Here is a 21,390-nt window from a genome sequence, read left to right as displayed (position 1 = left end):
GAATAAGATAGATAAGTTAAAACTGCACCCAAAAATACAGGATACAAGAACCAATTTACAAGGTAGAAGTTTGAGCAGCTGAACAAATGCATGCTCTAGATTACAGGATAGAACTGTGAGTCCAATGTATCTGTTAAAATCTTGTATATACTTTTTTATACCTGAAAGATTTTTATATTTCTTGCTAAAACAAATCATCTTTGTGGCCTTCTGAGGCATAGCACCCGGATCCAGAGTTTGATTAACTAATGCTTTAACAAAGAAAGACGAATATAAACAAAGTTAAAACTGTATCCCAAAATGCAGGTTACACATACAAAATAGCAGTTTTGAGCAGCTGAACAAACATATGTTCTAGAGTACGTAGTAGATATAGAAGTCAAAGGTATTTCCTGAAATCGTGTACAAATTTTGAAATGCATGTTAGAAAAATACAAAGTTAAATTTACATTTCTTGCCAGAAAATCATTTTCCTGGCCTTCTCAGGTAGAGCACCTGAACCCACAATAAGATTTGACAAACTTCACGACAAACAAAAGAATAAACCGCACCCAAATATGCAGGATAGAAGAGCCAATTTACAAAGTAGAAGTTTTGAGCAGCTGAACAAATGCATGCTCTATATTACAGAAACAATCCTGAAACAAACAATCCAAAAATCTGCAAGTATCGTAAGCAGCAGTACAGGGGTCCTCTTTAGAAGGTCTTGCATGTTTCTTTCGAGTAGTTTTATAAAGCACAGCACCAACCCAGGTAAAAAGAGAGCAGTTTTATCCTCAAAAAGCAGAATAACCCTCCAAAATTCTTTTTAAATGCCTCCTGATCAGCCAAGTTGTATTAGTTTTCCAAAGATATCAGATCTAAACAGCTGATGCCTCTAGCCTATCAGCCTTTATTACTTTGTTAGCAGCAATATCATTGTTTGTTACGTCACTTCTATGAGTAACTTCAAAATGTTTTATGCCAGCCTCACTAATAAGTTGTTTTGTCAATTTAGCGAGATCTTTAACTGCATTTGTTGTTTTACCTATTGCCACATCTCTCTCTATCAACCGCTCTTTTAAAGATGCTAGATCTTCCCTGGTGTTGGCTTTTGAAACTCCATTCTCTGCTCCTATATCAGCCACTAGGTCTACCATATTATTCGGAAGCACAATAAAATCTGTGGATAAATCTAGTGATGTCTTTGTCTCTGTCAGCAGTTTATGACTCAGATCTGCAAGGTTCCGAAGTGCACTCGTTGCAGCCTCAATGTCTAAATGAGCCGCCTCCAGTTCAAGCTTCTCCAATGCCAACTCCCCTAATGTTTTATCCCCTATTCTTTTCTGTATAATGGCATGTAAGCTGTTCAGACTATTTGCCTCCTGAATCACCTCCTCACGCATTTTGGCAAGTTCCTTTTCCCTGATATCCCATCGGTTCAGTAAGGTTTTTAGTTCCTGGTTTTTAAGAGCCAAGGCTCTGTGGGCCTCCAAAAGCTCTTTTTCCTTTTCTCTAAGACACTCTTTCATAGCTTTAAGCTCAGCTTCTGATTGGTTCTGCTTCCTTAAATCCTCGACTGACATCTCCTGAATATGCTGGAGCTGCAATTTTGTTTCTAGCAATGCTCGGTTCGTTGCAAAGAGTTCACAGTTGCTTTGCATTATCAATGAATCTTCATCCATTGTCAAATCGTTCCCTTCTTTGGCTGACTCTACCAGAATTCTTGTGAGGTCTGCAATATGTTCAACGACTGAAGTGGCTTCAGACAACTTCAATTTGTTATCATTTAAATTAAGTTGCATCGTCTTTACTTGCTCGTCTTTGTCTTTCAACATAATGGTTGCCTTGAGAAGTTGGTCTTCTTTGTCTCTCATAAGGGACTTGAACTGGAAAATTTCTTCTTGTAGGTTTTTTAGATTATTCTGTGCAACCATGAGATCCTTATCTCTGTCACTTAAGTTATGTTGAACAAATGAAATATCAGACTTCAAGCACTGCATTTCAAGCCTGGCTGCAACAAGTTCTGATTCCTTGAGCTGCAATAAAGTTTGAACATCACTAAAAGCTGCATTCCTTTGTTCCAATTCCTTCTTGAGAGACCTAACTTCTTCAATAGCTTGGTTTAAAGAGGATTTCTCTCTATGTAACTCTTTCTGCAGTTCATCCACAGTACATCTCTCATTAGCCAGATGATGTTCCAGCTCCTTGCAATAAGTCTCTGCAAGCCTCAGTTTTTCCCTCTCACTTCCAACTTCTAATTGAGCATGTCTCAAACTTGTCACATGCGATTGAATTTTATTTTTCTGTTTCGAAAGCTCCATGCGCTGTAATTCAAGTTGGGCTTGTTGAGCCTCAAGTCTCTGCCGAGAAGATTCAAGGGATTTCTGAGAAGTGGTCAGCTCTCCCTTTACTTCAGCAAGAAGGTTTCTTGCTCTTTTCAGTTCTTCCTCAGTAGCCAAAGAATTGACTCTGTATTTGGAAACCTCCTGTGCCAAATTTTTAAGTTCCTGCTGAGCCATATACCATGCCACCACACGGTCTTCCAAAGTGGTCTCAGAGACCTTTAGCTTCTGTTCCTCTGCTCTCCTTTTCTTCTCAGTTTCCACCAATTCATTCTCCCTCTCTTTCAATATTCTTTGAAGCTCCCTGATTTCAGACTCTTGCTTGGCAATGACTTCATCAGCTTGACCTATTAACTCATCTCTCGACTTAAGATCAGCAGCAATCTTCACAATTTCTTCATCCTTTTTCGCTAATTCTTTCTTCAATCTGCCCAATTCTTCTTCTTTTTCTGCTAATGCATGTCGGACACTACTAATTTCTCTCTCTTTTTCATCAAGCCTTAATTTTGATTCCTTGAGCTCCTCGGCCTGAACCACAAAGTCATCCCTAGATTTCTTCAACTCTTCTTCCAATCTCCTCTGCAGAATCTGGGCAGCAACAACCTCCTTCTCACGGCAATCCAAATCCTTTCTTGCCTGCTCTACCTCACGCCGGTCGAATGCTACAGCCCTCTCCGCAACCTGAAGCTCTTCTTCCTTTGCCTTCAAAGCTGCCAATGCAGTCTGAAGGTCTGATTCTAGGCCTTCAAGATTAAGGTCATAATTACGACCGTTTGCATTGCTGGAACCCGTCACCATCTGTTCTTCAAGCCTCTGTGTTTGTATAAATAGCTTTTCCAAGGCAAGTCTGGCAGGGTCCTTGAAGCCATTATTGTTTGCATTATTAACATTGGCAGTGCCATTCACATTGCCTTTTTTCTTATCTAGAACTGACTTGATCTGCAGAGAACATCCCCTTGTTGATCCAAATGCTTTGAGAGCAATTCCTTCCCTCCTTTTTCCCCTCAAGCTTACAGTGGGTCTCTGCCAAGAAAAAATTCTGTTGTCAAGTAATGCAATGTATTACGGATGCAGACACACACAAACATACAAGCACATGCCCCCACATACATATATATATATATTTTCTTTAACCATCCTTTCTGACCTGCTGGTATATAAGACCTCTTTTCTTTGAATCAGAATCCAGAGTTGATATAATCAAAATTTGATTGAAAATGTTAATTATTTGTTTCTGTTGTCAACATAAACCTCCAAGTCATATGATTTCAGCTTTGACTCTTGAATTTGGACAGTTTAGGATTTGAGAACCTCTGATAATTTTGGTTCATGAATAATAAATAGTTTCACACCATGGTCAATGGGGATTTTGAATCTTCATGGATGAATAATGTTACGATGAATGATTGTGATTGTATGATAAACTTGGTTATGTTGGAATAGGGTACTTTTGCATTATATTTTGTGTGTTTGAATTATATTCAGAGTAATTCGCCGTATACAACTATAGACTGGAAAAAATATTTTCCTTGTAAATCTGTATTTTTGTATTTTTCATGGCGTTGATTCATTGCCAATTTAACTCACGATCTTTTGCCAAGTCCGGAATCAAGGTTGTCTTCCAGGCAAGGTGTGTTGAGGCTAGTAGGGTACTTTGGGTAAGCATTTCAATTATGAAATTTCCTCATTGACTTTTTGTTTCAGTGGTTCAGAACTTCAGAAGCAGTTATTATTACATCTATTATAGGTTAGAGTTTTCAAACATTCTCAACATTTTAAGTGGACAATTCACCAATCACTAAAACATTTAAAATTAGCTTTTGTTCTTGTGGGTCAAAATAGCTGAAGTGTAGTTATAATTACCTATATTCCTTTCCTATTGATCTATAGGATCCCTTTCCTTTGAATTGGAAGCCAAAGTCAAAATTAATCAGAATTAATTCACAAAGGTAAGTTTTCAATATTTTGTTTCAGTGGCTGAACGTCTCCATTATGAAATTTTCTAGTTGACTTTTTGGTTTTTGTGATCAGCAACTCTTTTCTTTGAATCAGTCAAAATTAATCAGAATTAATTCACAAAGGTAAGTTTTCAATATTTTGTTTCAGTGGCTGAACATCTCCATTATGAAATTTTCTAGTTGACTTTTTGTTTTTGTGATCAGCAACTCTTTTCTTTGAATCAGTCAAAATTAACGAAATCCACTAGAACTTAATTAAAAATGAAAAATTTTAACATTTTGCTTTTGGGTTTAATATCACAATTATGAAATTTATTAAAATTTCTGTTCATATTTTGTTCAGAGTTGTCTCACTATTTTATGTTTTGGAGTTTTGGCTTGAATCTACCAAAACAAATTTTTGGTCAGATCATGATTTTTTGTTGTTTAAGATGCATTCTTGAATACATAAATGGATTCAACGCCTATCAACTGGCGTTATCTCGGGTAGTTGGTTGGAATTGTTGTTATCTTCCCCACCCAGCTTCAAATCCCTGCGAGTGACATGATGAGCTATAGTGCCTTGATAAATATTGTTGTAATGGCTTTGTGCCTATAAATATTGTTGTATTGGCTTCGAGCCTTGTGAATTTTTAAGTATGTATACCTGTGGGCTAGTCTAGTACCAACAACCTCACTCAAGCCCTCGGGCTGATAGGGAGGATGATTTCTTTCCTTGGGAAAAAAATGGATTCAGTGCCCTGAAAAACTCCTGGAACACTCAAATTGTACAAAGTTTACAGCTCAAATTTGTAATTCTAGCAAATCTTGCCAAATTTCAAGTAAATTTGAGTACAAAATAACCTCCAAAACCTAGAACAATTAAACTGTGACTATGGCATTTTGCTCTAATGATATTTCAATCCAGATTCAAAATTAATCAGAGTTTCAATAAAATTACAATTTTTTAAGATTTCGTTTCTCATTTCAATGTGGATTCCGGAATTTTCTAGTTGATTTTTGAGCTCGAGATGAAAAACTCAGGAAAAGTTATAACTAGATGTATGTTTGTTTCTAATAGGTCTGTAGATTGGGCAGTCTAGAAAGAGGAGGAAATGTTTCTGTTTTCTATAGCTTATGTTTTACAAATTAGTAGGGTTTTGAGTTGTGCCAATCATCCTGTTTCACTATAGAGGCCTGTGATTTTGTCCATTTTTTTTTGCACTGGTCCTAAGTTATGTTCATTTATATATATATATATAAGAATATTTGAATCTCCTTGAGAAAAACATACCCACGATAGACATACCTCTGAACTATGAAAATCTTGACTGTTACTGAGTAATATATTCCCAAAGGCGATCCCATAAGGTGCTGCAGACGCCATCATTCTTTCAACTGCAGGTTCGGAAGCATTCTCCCATATGTCCTGATTTCTGACAGCTTGCAAAGAGTACTCTGCAGAGGGGTGAAAATGATAAATGTCCTAAAGAAACAGTAAGAACAAATTTCGACGGAATGGGCACAAGCAATCTCGCTGTTGGGTACCTGGAACAATCCTCTGACAAGATAAATCTTCATACACGGAAAGAATTTGAAGGAAGCGGTAACAATCTCCGTCGATTGTCGGCGTCAACGGGCCTTCGATTCAATCTCTATCCGGGAGTTCGTCACTTTTTCTGCTTGTCCCGACCCAATTCTCAGACAATCCGCCACTGATAGCCCTTACAGCGGATTAGCGATGGATTGATTATTCCCGTGAATTGACAGAATTAATTGTCATCGAGGAAACCTCGGCCGTAAACTAGTTGAATGGCGGAAGTTGAGTGGTGGAGTAACAAATTTGATGAATAAAGTGGGAATCCGGCATCGCATACCTTGACATCAAGTCGCCCTTTTTCCTGTTAAAAATATTTAGAATTTTCCCATTTTATGTGGAGTAAAGAATACTTGGACACATAGAAAGCAGATCGAGGTCATTATACAATCCGTGATTCTCTCACAAGAATAATGACACTAGATATCAAATATTTATTTGGTCTGATGGTCTATTTTCTGAACATTAAGGGAGTTTAGTTTTGACTTTATTGCAAATATTGTTACCTAATGACCATTTATTAGGTTATGTGAAAAGGTGTTAGTTGTGGTGAATCATTTATTTGGTATTTATTGTGTTTGGAGATTTTTATGAAAGTGAATTGGGATTGAAATTATTTTAATAATTAGATTTGGGATTTGGATTTTTGAGATGTTTTCTATTTTAAGATTTAATTATTAAGTTTATTTATTTTGTTATATTTATAAAATCTTAATAGATATATTATTTATGAAGTTTTTTTTCTTTTATTTTAAGTATTAAAAAAAATTATGCTTTAATAAGTGTGATAAAAAAATTAGGATTATTTTAATAAAATAAATTATTAATTTATAACATATATTTGTGAGTATTATTAACCACCAATCAATTTCTCATGATTTTAAATAATTTATTAAACATTTATTACATTGTGTGATATCTACACTTCATAAAAATAATATTGTATGTTAGCCCCTAGGGGCGCTGCATGTTGGACAGCGAACGCACTGCTAAGGCATTTATGTTGTTGTGCAGGTCACATGTTCGAACCCTAACTTACTCGTGCGACATGCTTGGGGGTGGTGCAGTTGCACCTAAAGGTTATAGTGGCAGTCGTCAGAGATTGACTCTGTGTCATGAAAGTATAAGAGTCGACGCGTTGCCGATTACGCCAGTCACAAATATAACCAGCATAGATCTATCTTAAGGAAGCCTCTAACATGAGCAAAGAGGGATTAAATTTCTTCATGTGCAAACTTTTTTGAGAGCGCAAAAAACAATGTGTAATTTTTCATTGTTTAAATTGTATTTTTGAATGCTATATAGGATACATAACTTAAACTTGTAAGTCAAAAAAATATTTGTTGGCTTTCTACAAAAAACATATACCTAAAAAAAGATTAAATTGTAAAACAGTGAGACCACTTGAAACGTTTTAACCATAAAAACTTGTGTTTTTTCAATAGCTTTATATGACATATATATCATTTTTTTAAATAATATATAAAATATTTTACATAACATGTGTATGGAGCGATTTAGCCCACATTAAAATATTTTTTTTGTTATTAATATATTTTTAAGTATACATGAATATTAATTCATATTAAAAAAATTATTCACAACCCACATTGGATATTTTATTATCTACAACATTAAAATATTTTTGAAAAATATAAGGTTTAAACATCTTACTCTTATTTTTTTACATCAAATTACTTTATATGAAATTATGTTAAGTCATATAGATAATTAATTAAACATGTATAGCATATTCTTTTTTCTTTTTCATTATAGTGACATGCTTTTCTATTTAAAAATATTTTATTTTTATTTAAAAAAATACGTGTCAACTCCAAATTAAACACAAACATATTTACACCTCACCCTCACATTAAGCTCCAGCCTCAATAATATCCATTTATTTTTATAGTCATATCCATTGACAATTGTGTTCATTAGGATAGGATGTTGGTCAGAAAACCTGTGACGACTTTGTGGTGTGTCGTATGGAACTATCTAAAGCTACTTATGATAGAAAATTCAAGAGTCGTAGGTCACCGAGTACAAAAAGATGTATGCGTTCCATAAAAACACGACAAACGTATGAGGGAGAGTGGACGTTATATTTGGGGATAAGGTTTGTAAATTTGAATAATCAAATCAAAACAAAAGGATAAAGTATTAATTTAATACAATATATATATATATATAAATAAAATATTAATTTTATAAATTATAATTATGGGTTATTAAATGGAATTATTTATAATAATAATAAAATATATATAGTTTAATTTATAAATAAAATGATTTTATTTTTTTATTTTTATTTTTTTTTTGTTAATTTTAACTAAAATTTAATAATAAGTTTTTTAAATATTTTTTACTAATTTTAAAGGAGAATTGTCCACTTCTTCATAGTTTTGAAATACTTATGCATAAATATTGCAAAAGGTCTTTAAATGAAACCTACTTTAAAGTACATTGATAAAAAAGACAGAGGATAAGTATTGCTCATCAACTTCCTTATCCTTTGTGGGGAATTAAATTTGGATGTTCCTTTTGTATTGGTGTTGGTGGATCATGTTTGCAATGTAATTCACCTAAGAATTGCTACTGGAGTTGTGAGGATGAATCCCAGAGGATGAGGAAACTTTCTTTTGCACTGCCTACTACCGTGATTGGAGATCTAGGTTTCTAACTTGGTCTTCTAAAGCCGAAATTTGATGAGATTGGTACACTAGCAAGTTCATGACAATTGTGCATGTCATGAGCTCCAGATTGACACTAGCTTTGAGTTCCTTCGGTTGGTTTTCGTGATCCTCAATCTGATTTAACAAACTCCCAATTGCTTTCCTAATATATCTTAATTTTGAATAATCCATGAGAGGATGATGGAGGCCAACTTTTGAGTTTCTATTGGTTGGAGTGGAATTCTTATCAAGGGTTCTCTAGTATCCTCAAATCACAATGGTTATTGACAAACAATTTAACAGGGTGCTTATGAGATTATGTTTATGAAGTTTCCAATTTATAATGGATTCTCAATCCTGAGAGAGATTAATAGTTCAAATTCCTTCTTGAAGGCGCCAAATGAAGAACTTAAAGAGTAGGGCAGGGCTAAGGAGAGTGGGGATGTGGATAACTAAAGAAAGATGGCGAGCACATAGATTACTGTTGAAAATAGCTACAAGAAATGCTAAAAATAACACTGCTATAAATCACAGTTCGAGTACCAGTGTTGGACATAGCAGCAAGGAATGAAAAATGGAAGTGCTATAAATAGCATTGCTAAAAATAGCAGTTCGGAATGGATTCCTATTTTAGTCAGTCCCTAAACTAAAATAGTGAAGTAAAATTCGAATTTGAACTTAACAGCTGTTTGAAAATAAATTAATTAATTCATCTTGAGTTAATTAGTTAAGGAAAATCAAACATGAAGTCTATGTGGGGACATGCAACAGTTTCTCCATTAATTGAGGAATTTATCCATCAGTTAAAGAGATAAGGATGAGTTCTAATTTGAATTCTAATTAGTTGGCTCAGTTAACTGAGTCAAGTCCAGTTAGATTGATTTAAACAAATTGTTTAAATTAATGTGAGTTCAGTTAGTTAATGCATGCTTGCATATAACTGCTGCACTTCAGATAACTGAATATTCTCTCATGAATAACTCATGCATGTCAGTTCATACAAAGACCCAGTTGAGATCAGAGGAGGGATAGTGTACTATCAATTGGATGGATTTTTCCTATAAAGGAAACTCATCCACGGAGAAGGATTTATCTCCTTTAGGATTGTGCAATTAGATAAGAGGTTAGTGAGTGTGTGAAGAGGTCAATTCACACAAGTGGTTGCACTGGACCCCAAGGAAAATTGCGCAAAGAAATAGGAGGCTTGGAGGGCAGAGGAGAAAGTTTGAGAGAGGCCTTTGACGGTCTATGAGCAGCAGAGGGATTGCAGAGAGAACAAGATAGCTTGTGAGCTGATTCTTTTTGTAATCGGACTATATTTCCACTTGTATGATAATACAGAGTTGGGGTTTTAGGCCAAGGCTTTCCCCGGGTTATTTCTTATGTGTTATGTGTGATTGATTTCTCATTCTCAGTTATATGTGTTCTCATTGATCATGCTCAAATTGATTAAGCTTCTGCAAAGTTTATTGTAGAAGTAGATCTTGTATTCTACTTTAGTCTATTACATAATCTGTTGATCTATAGCGGGAATTTCTACAATTACAAAGAAGCCACCTTAGTCATCATAAAAATGTAGGTTGTTAGGGAGAAAAAGTTTTGCATTTTAAAAACGCAGGTTTGATGGTTGCTCCTGAGAGAAGTAATAGTGATTTGAAAGCTAGCATAAGAGCAAGGATTAGAGGCATGAGGAAGATCCCAAATACATCTCATCACATGATTGAAGAAAAATGAGAAGCAAATGAGATAGTAGGAAAGACGTGAGAAGGTGGTGGATGACTATAATCAACCCCCCTTTGACAATTGTTTGATTTCCTTCCATGTAACGAGCATGATTTTTATATGTGTTAGGTCCTTTGGGGAAAGACGTTAGGAAATTAAGGAATTGATTGGGTGTGTTCTATGGTGTTGATTCATATCACCCCTTTTTTCCTTAGTGGAATGGTTATCAAGTGCATCCACCTCCATATTTAGAAGGCTACAAATCTGGAAGTAGGAAATGGAAGGGATGTTGTTTTTCTCATGTCTGATTCTCTCCAGAATGAAATCTAAGAGATAGTCTTTGGAGGAGCGGTTAAATAAAATTGCTCTGATAATTACAATAGAGTGCTCCATCACTTTCAATTTTGGAACCTTGAGGATATATGCCAATTTTATGTCTTGAAGAGAAGCATAGGATTATGTCATATTTTTGGAAGGTATCTCAAGTCTCCATGCATATGAATGCACCCTTGTCCCCCTGAGGTTAAAGATAATCCTCCCCCCTCGCTCTTGTTTCCCTTGATTCAATGATACAACTATTAGTGATTGTAACAGTGCTGGTGAAAATTTCATGTAATAAAAGTTAATAAAGGCAAAATAAGACCACGATTAAGGGACACTTATTCCAAGTTGAAAGTTGGGTGAAGATATCCTACTGAGCATCACTAGATGTGTGTTTTGGAAAAGGAAAATTGGCAAAGGCTAAGGCTAAGGCATTAAAAGGCATTTTTGGCACATTTATTAATGTATAAGATGCATATTCATGTCGCTCCTCTATCTAGCAATAGAGCGGCCTGTAGGCTCCCCGTCTTTTGGACAGCTTTCCGTACGATCAAAGCCACATCGATCAAGCTGCTCCGATCAGAATAGATCTAAGGAAAATAGGAGAAAATGAAGGTAAAAGATCACAGGTTTCATGTAAGGAGAAATTGAAGGAAAATAATGTAAAATGAAGAAAATAAAGGCCTCATTAATAAAAAGGCTTCTAAGGATCAGCTGGTAAGTTTGGTCAGTGTAACCTTTTGTTAGTTCAAGTTTGGAGCTCTCTCATTATTCTCTCTCTCTCTCACTCTTGGTCACTTACGGTTTTCTTGGAGCACTCTAGCTTTGGATCAAGGAAGGAAAGGCAAGCAAAGGGAACAAAAGGAAAGCAAGGATCAAGGAAAGGAAAACATGATCAAGCAGCTTCAACAGGAATACTTGCATGTAACCTTTTTCATGCGTGATATCCTAGCTACTTTGGACATGCATGGCTTTGCATGTTGGTATATGGTTCTCTTGTTGTCGGTGTCATGGTTTTGTCGGGTTATGACAGTGGTTTTCAGCCTAGCCTTGCCTTTTCCTAGATGCCATGGTGTTGGGATGTTTATTTTGGTTTTGAGCATTGGTTGCCGGATGGACTTTGGAATCTGGGGCGGAGGTGGTCTCAAGGTTCATTCCCAAAGGCCTAGGAATGCCTTGACCGGTTTTGGTGGGATACACAGTAAAGCCTAAGGGAGAAGTCTCAGTTTAGGGCCTAGTGATCCGGGTTTAGATTCTAGGAAAGATTGAGATACTGGGTTCGGTTTAGGGCCTAGTGATCTGGGATTGGATTGCGATAAAGCCTGAGAGACAAGGAGACAAAAAATTCCTCAAGGATAGTGATAGATTCCATATGGCATTCCAAGTTCAACTAAATTGTTATTAGAGCACCGATTTTAGTGTGATCACAGTTTGGTGAGGGTGGAGATGGTTTAACCTCTGGATTCCCTTAGTTGTTCTTGGATTGGTTGTTCTATGAGATCTCACATTCATGCTTGGAATATGGCACGGGGGTGACTGGTAGAAAGAGAGATTTGGTTCAACCATGTCTATAGTTGGGTGGTACATGGAAGTCCCGAACTTGGTCGGATTTGCCTATGATAAATAAAAGCTAAGTTCTCTTACTTGTGTACTTGTTTATATGTGGATTTAATGGTTGTCATATATCTAATATTTATATGGTTTAATGTTGGTTATAAGCATGGTTATGTGATTGGTTCATGTCATGGTTATTTCATGTATTTACTTTTAATTGTTAAATGGATAGGTGCAAGACCTAATTGATGATATAATAGCTCAATGGAGAAGGAAGTAACCCTTCTGGTTATGTTCATAAGTTATTTCAATAATTTATGCTATGTCTTGTATCCTAGACCTATAGGTTGCATTGATGCCAAGTGTCTAACAGAATGTCAGTCCCAGTTGGGGATGGTCAGGCCTAGTCCTGAGGTTGATTTTTTATTTATCAGCATTGTTATCATGACTTTCATGGATTTTGAAGGTTGTAGCAAGTTCTAGGCATAGGCCGAGATTCTAGGCTAGAAAATTGGCTCAAATCTCGGGGTCTCTGGCACAGGTCTGCTAAGAAAAGTCCACAGTCGTTGGCAGATAGGTTTAAGAGAGCGACTTTTAGTTGTTGTTCGTTGTCTTGCCTATAGCATGAGAGAGACTTTGGGTTAAGAGGCTTAAAACATCAGTGGGACCTAGGGATAGTATGTTTGAGTGGGTGACATGTCTCCTGGGGGTGTAATTGCTAATGTGGATGGGTTTGTTTGATGAGTTTTGTCAATTCCATTTCCTTAAGGTCACCAAGGAGATTGAATCCCTTATAGTAACCTCTCTCATCACATGTTTGCATGGCTAGTTGGTCACTTGGGTGGACCTGGGAGGAGGGGGTGTTACAGATTGGTATTAGAGGGGTGTTGCACTCTCCTTGGGTGAAGATGCTTGGTCATACATGCATGTCAGTTACATGTGTGTCTCTTACACTTGCATTCCATGTGCTTGTTGTATTGCATCATGTTGATCATGGTTGTAGTAAGGTTGTCATGAGGAGCTTGATGTGATTTTGTGGGATGCATCGTCAGAAGTATATGACTCGTTATATGATTATATGCAGGTGCATTATTGAATGTTTTGATTACATGCATCAATCTTGTAGGTTGGTTACAATGATTGATCACTTATGCTCGACTACATGCATTCATATGTTTGTAGTTGATCAAGCATTGCTTATGCATGTTGATAGTTGCATGTGGAAATTTGTGCAATGGAGTAATGATTGTTGTCATGCATGAGGTCATAGCATGCATTGATGACTGAACCCTAGCTGGAATGATGTTTATGTGTTGATACACTTATTTGACATATTTCTATATGTTGTTATGATTATGTTATACATGTATTATGCTGATTTGATGGTCTTGCAAACAAGGTATCCTCCCATAATTATGCTAAGGTACGTTGGTTTATTGTGATTTGTTTTAGCTGACATAGTATGCCTTGCGGGAAAGAGATCAGATGGCTAGTAAGGTGGTATACTACATAGAATCTCCCTATGCATCAGATGGGCAACGTGGGGTGGGGCACTCTTCTGACTTGAAAGACACATTGAGAAGCTTGAAGGAAGAAATAAGGAGTTGCAAAGCAGACAATGACAAAATCACATAGGCACAAGAGAAGCAAGCAGAGGTGAATGTGATACTACTTCAGAGTTTGTCATATTTGCAACGACAGGGACCACTTCGGATCAACCATGGACATGGGGACAAAAATAATGGGGCATATGTAAGTAGGTATCCTAGTATACACAGGTCGGATAGATCTAACACGATCAGAGATGGCAAATTGTTGAACACTCCAAATAGGAGAGGTGATCGACACAGGTACTATTCCAGTTCTGGTTCTAACAAACATCATGATCATCATCGTCATCATCCTTACAAGAGGAGTGATAGGGGATATTTGTCTGATGAGTTTAAGAAGGAAAATCCACCTACCATTGATGGAGAGATGAAGAAATCGTGGGATGAACAAGCATGGTTGCTTGGTATGAAGAAAATTTTCCGGTTGCATGATTATTTAGAAAACATGAAAGCAAAGATAACCACTTTCAGTCTCAAAGGTAAAGAGGATATTTGGTGGGAAGACATGAAGAATGACAAAGGTATACACGAGGAAGATTTGACTTGGTATGCATTTGAAAGGCTCTTAAAGAAGAATTACCTGTTAGAGAGGTACTATGATGACAGAGCTAAGGATTTTTATGAGTTTCGAATGGGTTCTATGATAGATGATGAGTATAGTAGAAGATTTTTGGAGTTGTTGAGTTATGTGCCTTACCTCAGAGAGGAGAAGGCCAAGGTTCAGAGATTCATCAGTGGATTTCTAGTTGCATACAGAGACTAGATTAAGTTCGATGAGCCTAGATGGTTGGAGGAGGCCATCCAAAAGTTGAAGCATTGTTATGAGCAGTCGAAGCGTAAAGTTGAGCCTAAGCATGACTTGAAAAGAAATTATAAAGCTAAAGGAAAATGGCCACCAAAGAGAGGAAGACCTCAAGATGCAAGTGAGAAAGAAATGTAGATCCTTACAAGAGATTCAATACAACTGAGAAAGGACATGGAGAGCAGCAAGCTAGAAGTGGTGGTAGGGAACCATTGCACTGTTGGATATGCGGTAAGGATCATCGTAAGAGGGATTATCCATAGTATCAGAGTGGTGGTAGACCCCAGACCTACAGTGCTTAGGAGACGCATACAGTTAGTGATGTTGGTCATAGCATTCCTCGGATCTATGTATCTATGGAAAATGGGTAGGTGGATCATCAGGCATCAATCATTGAGATGGACGGTAAGCTTTGTGATCAAGTTGTTTCTGTTTTCATTGATCCTAATCTAACTATAGTTATATTAATCCTGACCTGATGGATAAGTGTGGTTTGAGAAAATAAGTGCATGCAGAATCTTGGTTGGTACAGTTGGCTATAGATACAAAGAAGTGAATTCACGATTGGGTAAGAGCTTGTGCATTTGAGTTACATGGTATGCCTACAGTAGCACATTTGAATGTATTGCCATAGGGTTTGTATAGTATTCTTTTGGGTATGGATTGGTTATACCTTCACAAAACCAAAGTGGATTGCTTCGACAAGGCCATTGAGTGTGTGGATGATAGTGGGGAAAAGAGGACTTTGCAAGGGAAGAAGAAGCCTACATCAGTGAAGATGGTTACCGCTATGCAGGCTAAGCGTAGTTGAAGAAAATGTTGTGTGATGTTTGCAATACACATTGCTAGTGACAAGGGTAAGGAGGTTGAGGATGCAGATGTGTTAAATAGATACCTAGTTTTGCAGCAGTTTTAGTATTTATTTCTTGAGGACATTACAGAGTTGCCACCTCACAGGGAGGTATACTTTTCTATCAAGTTGGTGCCAGGGGCAGCTCCAACATCAAAAGCACCTTACAGGATGAGCACACCTAAGTTGGTTGAGTTAAGGTTGCAACTGAAGGAAATGTTGGACATGGGGTACATTAGGATGAGTGTATCGCCTTAGGGTGCACCAGTGTTGTTCGTAAAGAAGAAATATGGTATTCTCATATTGTGCATTGACTACAAGAAGTTGAACAAAGTAACGATCAAGAATAGGTACCCATTTTCAAGGATTGATGATTTGTTTGATCAGTTGAAGGGAGCAACAATGTTCTCTAAGATCGACTTGAGATTAGGATACCATCAGGTACGCATCAAGGAAGAGGATATCTTCAAGACTGTGTTCAGGACCAGGTATGGGCATTATGAGTTTATTGTTGTTCCATTTGGTTTGAATAATGCTCTAGCTACATTTATGTGTTTGATGAATAGTGTGTTGCGTCCTTATCTAGACAAGTTTGTTACTGTAATCATTGATGACATACTGGTATATCCTAAGAATGAGGAACAACATGTTGAGAATTTAGTAGTAGTGTTGAGATTGTTAAGAGAGCATGAGATATATGCTAAACTTAGCAAGTGCAGCTTCTTTCAAACTGAGGTACATTACTTGGGACATGTTGTCTCCAAGGATGGCATAGCAGTGGATCCAGATAAGGGTTATTATGGAGTGGGCAACTCCTAAGAATGTGGATGAGGTGAGATCATTTATGGGATTGGCAGGCTACTACAAGAGGTTCATCAGGAACTTCTCACGCATTTCATATCCTATCACATCACTGCAGTGAAAAGGTAAGAAGTTCAAATGGACATAAGAATTTGAGGCTAGTTTTGAGTAGCTTAAGCAGTTGTTGACCCATGCACCAGTTCTAAAGATTGTGGATCCGAACAAGGAGTTTGTAGTGTGTACATAAGCTTTCAAGAGAGGAATTGGTGGAGTTCTCATGCAAGAAGGGCAAGCAGTGTACTATGAGTCACGAAAACTGAATGAGCACGAACATAACTACCTGACGCATGATCTTGAGCTAGAAGTGATTATACATGCATTGAATATGTGGAGACATTATCTTATGGGTAGGAGGTTTACATTGATGAGCGATCATAGTGGGTTGAGGTATTTGTTTGATCAGATGAATCTAAATACCAGTCAAGCTAGATGGTTGGCTACCCTTAGTGAGTTCAACTTTAAGATCAGATACATCAAAGGGAAGGAGAACCGGGTTGTGGATGCTCTTAGCAGGAAGGTACAAGTAAATCATATAGCAGTTATGAGCTCTTATGGGATAGAGTTACAGGATAGGATCTTGTAGTCAGGACAGCGGTATGACAAATACATGGAGATTATGCACATGTTATAGTAGAGCACAGGTACGGGTGTAGGTACATGTACAGGTACAAGTACAGGTGATCAAGATGCGGACTATCGTCTCATAGTAGATGTTTTGGTGAGATTTAGAGACAAGATCTATGTACTAAATTGCAATGAGCTCAAGAAGCTTATCTTGAGGGAATTTCACGCCAAGCCATACTTGGGTCATCTAGGATATCAAAAGACATTGATGGTAGTGGAGAAGTTCTATTATTGGCTGAATCTAAAGAAGGAAGTGACAGAGTTCGTGGCTAGATGTTTAGATTGTCAGCAGGTCAAGGCGGAATGTAAGCATCCATGTGGTCTACGACAATCTATTGTGATTCCAAAATGGAAATGGGAGGTCGTTTCCATGGATTTCATCATAGGTATTCTGAGGAAAGTAAAGCAACATGACTCTATTATGGCATGGTTGACAGATTGAGAAAGGTAGCTCACTTCATTCCTGTAAAGATTACATATTTATCTAGTGAGGTAGCACAGGTGTTCACCAGAGAGATAGTGAGAATGTATGGTGTTCTAAAGAAGATTATGTCGGACAGGGATGTGAAGTTCACTTCCAAGTTTTGGAAGGAGCTAGTTGTAGGCTTGGGTATAGAGTTGGCCTTCAGTACAGCTTATCATCCGCAGACAGATGGACAGACAAAGAGGGTCAACAGGATCTTGGAGGATATGTTGAGGATGTAAATGATGCACCAGTAGAGGAAATAGGAGGAGTATCTTCCATTGATTGAGTTCGTATACAAAAATGGTTATCAGGAGTCATTGAGGATGAGTCCTTTCGGGGCATTGTACAAGTGGAGTTGTAACACTCCCATTAGCTGGAGTGATCCAGTGAACAGGGTACTTATTGGATCGAACATGTTGGCATACATGGAGCAGGAAATGTAGGTTATAAAGAAAAATCTAAAGGCGGCACGGGATAGACATAAGAGTTATGTAGATCAACATAGGGTGTTCAAGGAGTTTTACGTTGGGAAGCATGTGCATTTGCACATCAAGCCCAAGAGAATGTCTTTGAGTATTGGTTCATGTGCCAAGTTGGCACCATGGTATTGCGAGCCTTTCGAGATCCTTGAGAGGATTGGACTGGTGGCATATCGTCTTGCACTACCTCCAACAATGAAATTCCATGATGTTTTCCATATTTAATTTATTAAGAAGTATATAAAGGATGTTGATCATGTTATTGATTGGTCTATATTGCAGGAGGAGCAAGAAGGAGAGTTCCAGCCAGACCCTCAGTGCATATTGTAGTGGAAGCATCTCATGCTTAGGAACAGAGCCATATAGCAAGTTAAAGTGTAGTGGAAGCACTTTGGGCCAGAAGAAGCTACATGGGAGATGGAAGATTAGACGTGGGCCCTGTATCCTTCATTGTGTTCCGGTTGAGGCAAAGCAGTTTTGGTTTCATGATGGTATATGTTTGGCATGTGTTTTGCTGATTTTTTTCTATATGTATGTATATGTATATGGATGTAAATACTGCCATGAGCTAAGTTATAAAGCTCAAATAAGAGGTATGGGTGTCATGTTATTATGGTTGTTATATTATTATGTTGTCATCATGTTTTTCTTTTAAGCAGGTCTTTCATTGTAAATACTACAACGAGCTAAGTTAAAAAGCTCCATGAGCAGTATGTTTGCTTTTCAGTGGTTTTGTTGAGGTCATGGTGTGGTTTAACACCAAGGCTGGTATTCCCTAAGGGGGAGGGTTCTGTAACATCCCTGGAGAAAATTTCATTTAATAAAATTTAATAAAGGCAAAATAAGACCATGGTTAAGGGACATTTATTTCAAGCTGAATGCTACGCAAAGATATCCTAGTGGGCATCACTAGATGTGTGTTTTGGCTAAGGAAAATTGGCAAAGGCTAAGGCAAAGGAATTAAAAGGAAAAAAGGAATTTTGTCACATTTATTAATGAGAATAAAGGAAAATAGGAGAAAAGGAAGTTAAAAGGTCACAAATTGCATGTGAGGAGAGATTGCAGGAAAATAATGGAAAATGAAGAAAATAGAGGCCTCATTAATAAAAAGGCTTCTGAGGATCAATTGGAAAGTTTTATTAGTGTAACCTTTTGTCGATTCAACTTTGGAGCTCTCTCAATATTCTCTCTCACTCTTGGTCACTTAGATTTTTCTTGGAGCACTCTAGCTTTGGATCAAAGGACGGAAAATCAAGCGAAGGGAAAGGAAGGAAAAGAAAGAAAAGAGAACGGAAGGAAAGAAAGGATTAAGGAAAGGAAAGAAGGATTAGGTAGCTTCAGTAGGAATACTTGCAAGGAACCTTTTGCATTTGTGATTTCCTAGCTGGTTTGGACATGCATGGATTTGCATGTTAGTGTATGGTTCTCTTGTTGTCGGTGGCATGGTTTTGTCGGGTTATGATAGTGGTTTTCAGCCTAGCCTTTCCTTTTTCCGAATGTCATGGTGTTGGGATGTTTATTTTGGTTTTGAGCTTTGGTTTGCTAGATGGATTTCATAATCCACGGAGGAGGTGGTCTCAAGGTTCATTCCCAAAGGCCTAGGAATCCCTTGACCAGGTTTGGTGAGATACAAGGTGAACCCTGAGGGAGAAGTCTTAGTTTAGGGCAAAGTGATCCAGGTTTGGATTACAGTAAATCCTGAGAGACTGATCTCAGTTTAGGTCCTATTGAACCGGGATTGGATTGCGGTAAACCCTGAGAGACAAGGAGACGAAAAATTCCTCAAGGATAGTGATGAATTCAGGATGGCATTCCAAGTTCAATTCAGTTGTGATCAGAGCACCGGTTTTGGTGTGATCACGGTTTGGTGAGGGTGGAGGTAGCTTAACCTATGGATTCCATTGGTTGTTCTTGTATTGGTTGTTCTACGAGATCCCACATTCATGCTTGGAATATGGCACGGGGGTGACTGTTGCAAGAGAGATTTGGTTCAACCATGTCTATTAATTAATAAAAGCTAAGTTATCTTACTTTTGTACTTGTTTATATGTGGATTTAATGGTTGTCATATCTCTGATATTTATATGGTTTAATGTTGGTTATAAGCATGGTTATGTGACTGGTTCATGTCATGGTTATTTCATGTATTTACTTGTAATTGTTAAATTGATGGGTGCAAGACCCAATTGATGATATAATAGCTCAATGGAGAAGGAAGTGATCCTTCTAGTTATGTTTCATAATTTCTTTCAGTCATTTACGCTATGTCTTGTATCCTAGACCTATAGGTTGCATTGACGACAAGTGTTTGATATAATGTCAGTCCCAGTTGGGGATGCTCAGGCCTAGTCCTGGGGTTGATTTTTGATTTATCATCATTGTTATCATGTCTTTGATGGATTCTGAAGGTTGTAGCAAGTTTTAGGTAGAGGTCGGTATTCTGGTCTAGAAATGTGGCTCAAATCTCGGGGTCGCTTGCGCAGGTCTTGACGAGGCTCATCAATAGGTAAATTATATGGGCCTTAATGCCACTCTCCAACTTATTAAAATCAACTTTTCTCACATTTATTTACATATTTGTTATATTGCTTAGTGAGAAGGGTAAAGGTGAGATGTTATGTTATGTGGCCTAATGTGCATTAATTACAGGATTTGGAGCAGTTTTGGGTATTTTAAGTGTAGGAAATCGAGGTAGACAAGCAAGAGGGATTTTAGGAGGTCTGGTCTCCCTCCTTAACTCCTCAATCACTCAAAGATTCCTCCACCAAATCTCATCAGCTCGGAGTTACAAGCAGCCAAACCAACCAAGTTCATTGGCAGCCAAGCGAATGAGATTTGAAGACAAATCAATCTTGAGTTTGAGAGCCAAACCTCCCAAATATTTACGAAGTTTTTGATAGCTTTAGGGGTATTAAGTCATATAGATAATTAATTAAACATGTATAACATATTCTTTTTTCTTTTTTTATTATAATAACAATACTTTTCTATTTAAAAAAATATTTTATTTTTATTTAAAAAACACGTGTCAACTCCAAATTAAACGCAGACATATTTACACCTCACCTTCGCATTAAACTCGAAGCTCAATAATATTCGTTTACCATAAAAAAATTATCTTCATATCCATTGAAAATGGTGTCATCTTCATATCCATTGAAAATTGTGTTCATTGGGATAGCATTTACTACTTCATGAATATTTTATATAGATGTAGAGATGTTGGTCAGAAAACCTGTGATGACTTTGTGGTGTGTCGCATGGAAAAGCTATTTATGACAGAAAATTGAAGAGTCGTAGGTCACCGAGTACAAAAAGATGTATGCGTTCCATAAAAACACGACAAACGTATGAGGGAGAGTGGACGTTATATTTGGGGATAAGGTTTGTAAATTTGAATACATCAAATGAAAACAAAAGGATAAAGTATTAATTTAATACATCATATAAATAATGAATATATATATAATAATAATTTCATAAATTAGAATTATGGCAAAAGGACAAAGTATGAAATTTTAATACATATAAATAATGATTATATATTTATAATATTAATTTCATAAAT

The 21,390-nt window shown here is 37.0% G+C and overlaps 1 protein-coding gene across 3 annotated transcripts; it reads right to left on the bottom strand.

Moving 5' to 3' along the window:
* Positions 1 to 386: 386 nt before the first annotated feature.
* Positions 387 to 6,227, bottom strand: LOC149242237 (Myosin heavy chain-related protein). Of its 3 annotated transcripts, none has more exons than XM_089374187.1 (3): positions 5,810 to 6,227; positions 5,556 to 5,719; positions 387 to 3,347 (listed from the first exon to the last, which is right to left on the bottom strand). In XM_089374187.1, exons 2-3 carry the CDS (start codon positions 5,649 to 5,651, stop codon positions 861 to 863), a joined length of 2,583 nt encoding a protein of 860 aa, XP_089230313.1. In that variant the 5' UTR covers positions 5,652 to 5,719; positions 5,810 to 6,227; the 3' UTR covers positions 387 to 860. The 3 variants fall into 3 exon arrangements, with proteins under 3 accessions (XP_089230313.1, XP_089230315.1, XP_089230314.1); XM_089374189.1 differs by having other exon boundaries at positions 5,571 to 5,719; positions 5,810 to 6,225; XM_089374188.1 differs by having other exon boundaries at positions 5,556 to 6,227.
* Between the last annotated feature and the right edge of the window lie 15,163 nt (positions 6,228 to 21,390).

Source organism: Pinus tabuliformis, chromosome 8 (genome assembly GCF_031772625.1).
Source record: "Pinus tabuliformis cultivar Carrire ecotype Pingquan chromosome 8, CPIR1, whole genome shotgun sequence".
Taxonomy (NCBI): domain Eukaryota; kingdom Viridiplantae; phylum Streptophyta; class Pinopsida; order Pinales; family Pinaceae; genus Pinus; species Pinus tabuliformis.
The sequence above is the reverse complement of the archived record's forward strand: the minus strand, read 5'-3'. Positions and strand labels throughout refer to the sequence as shown.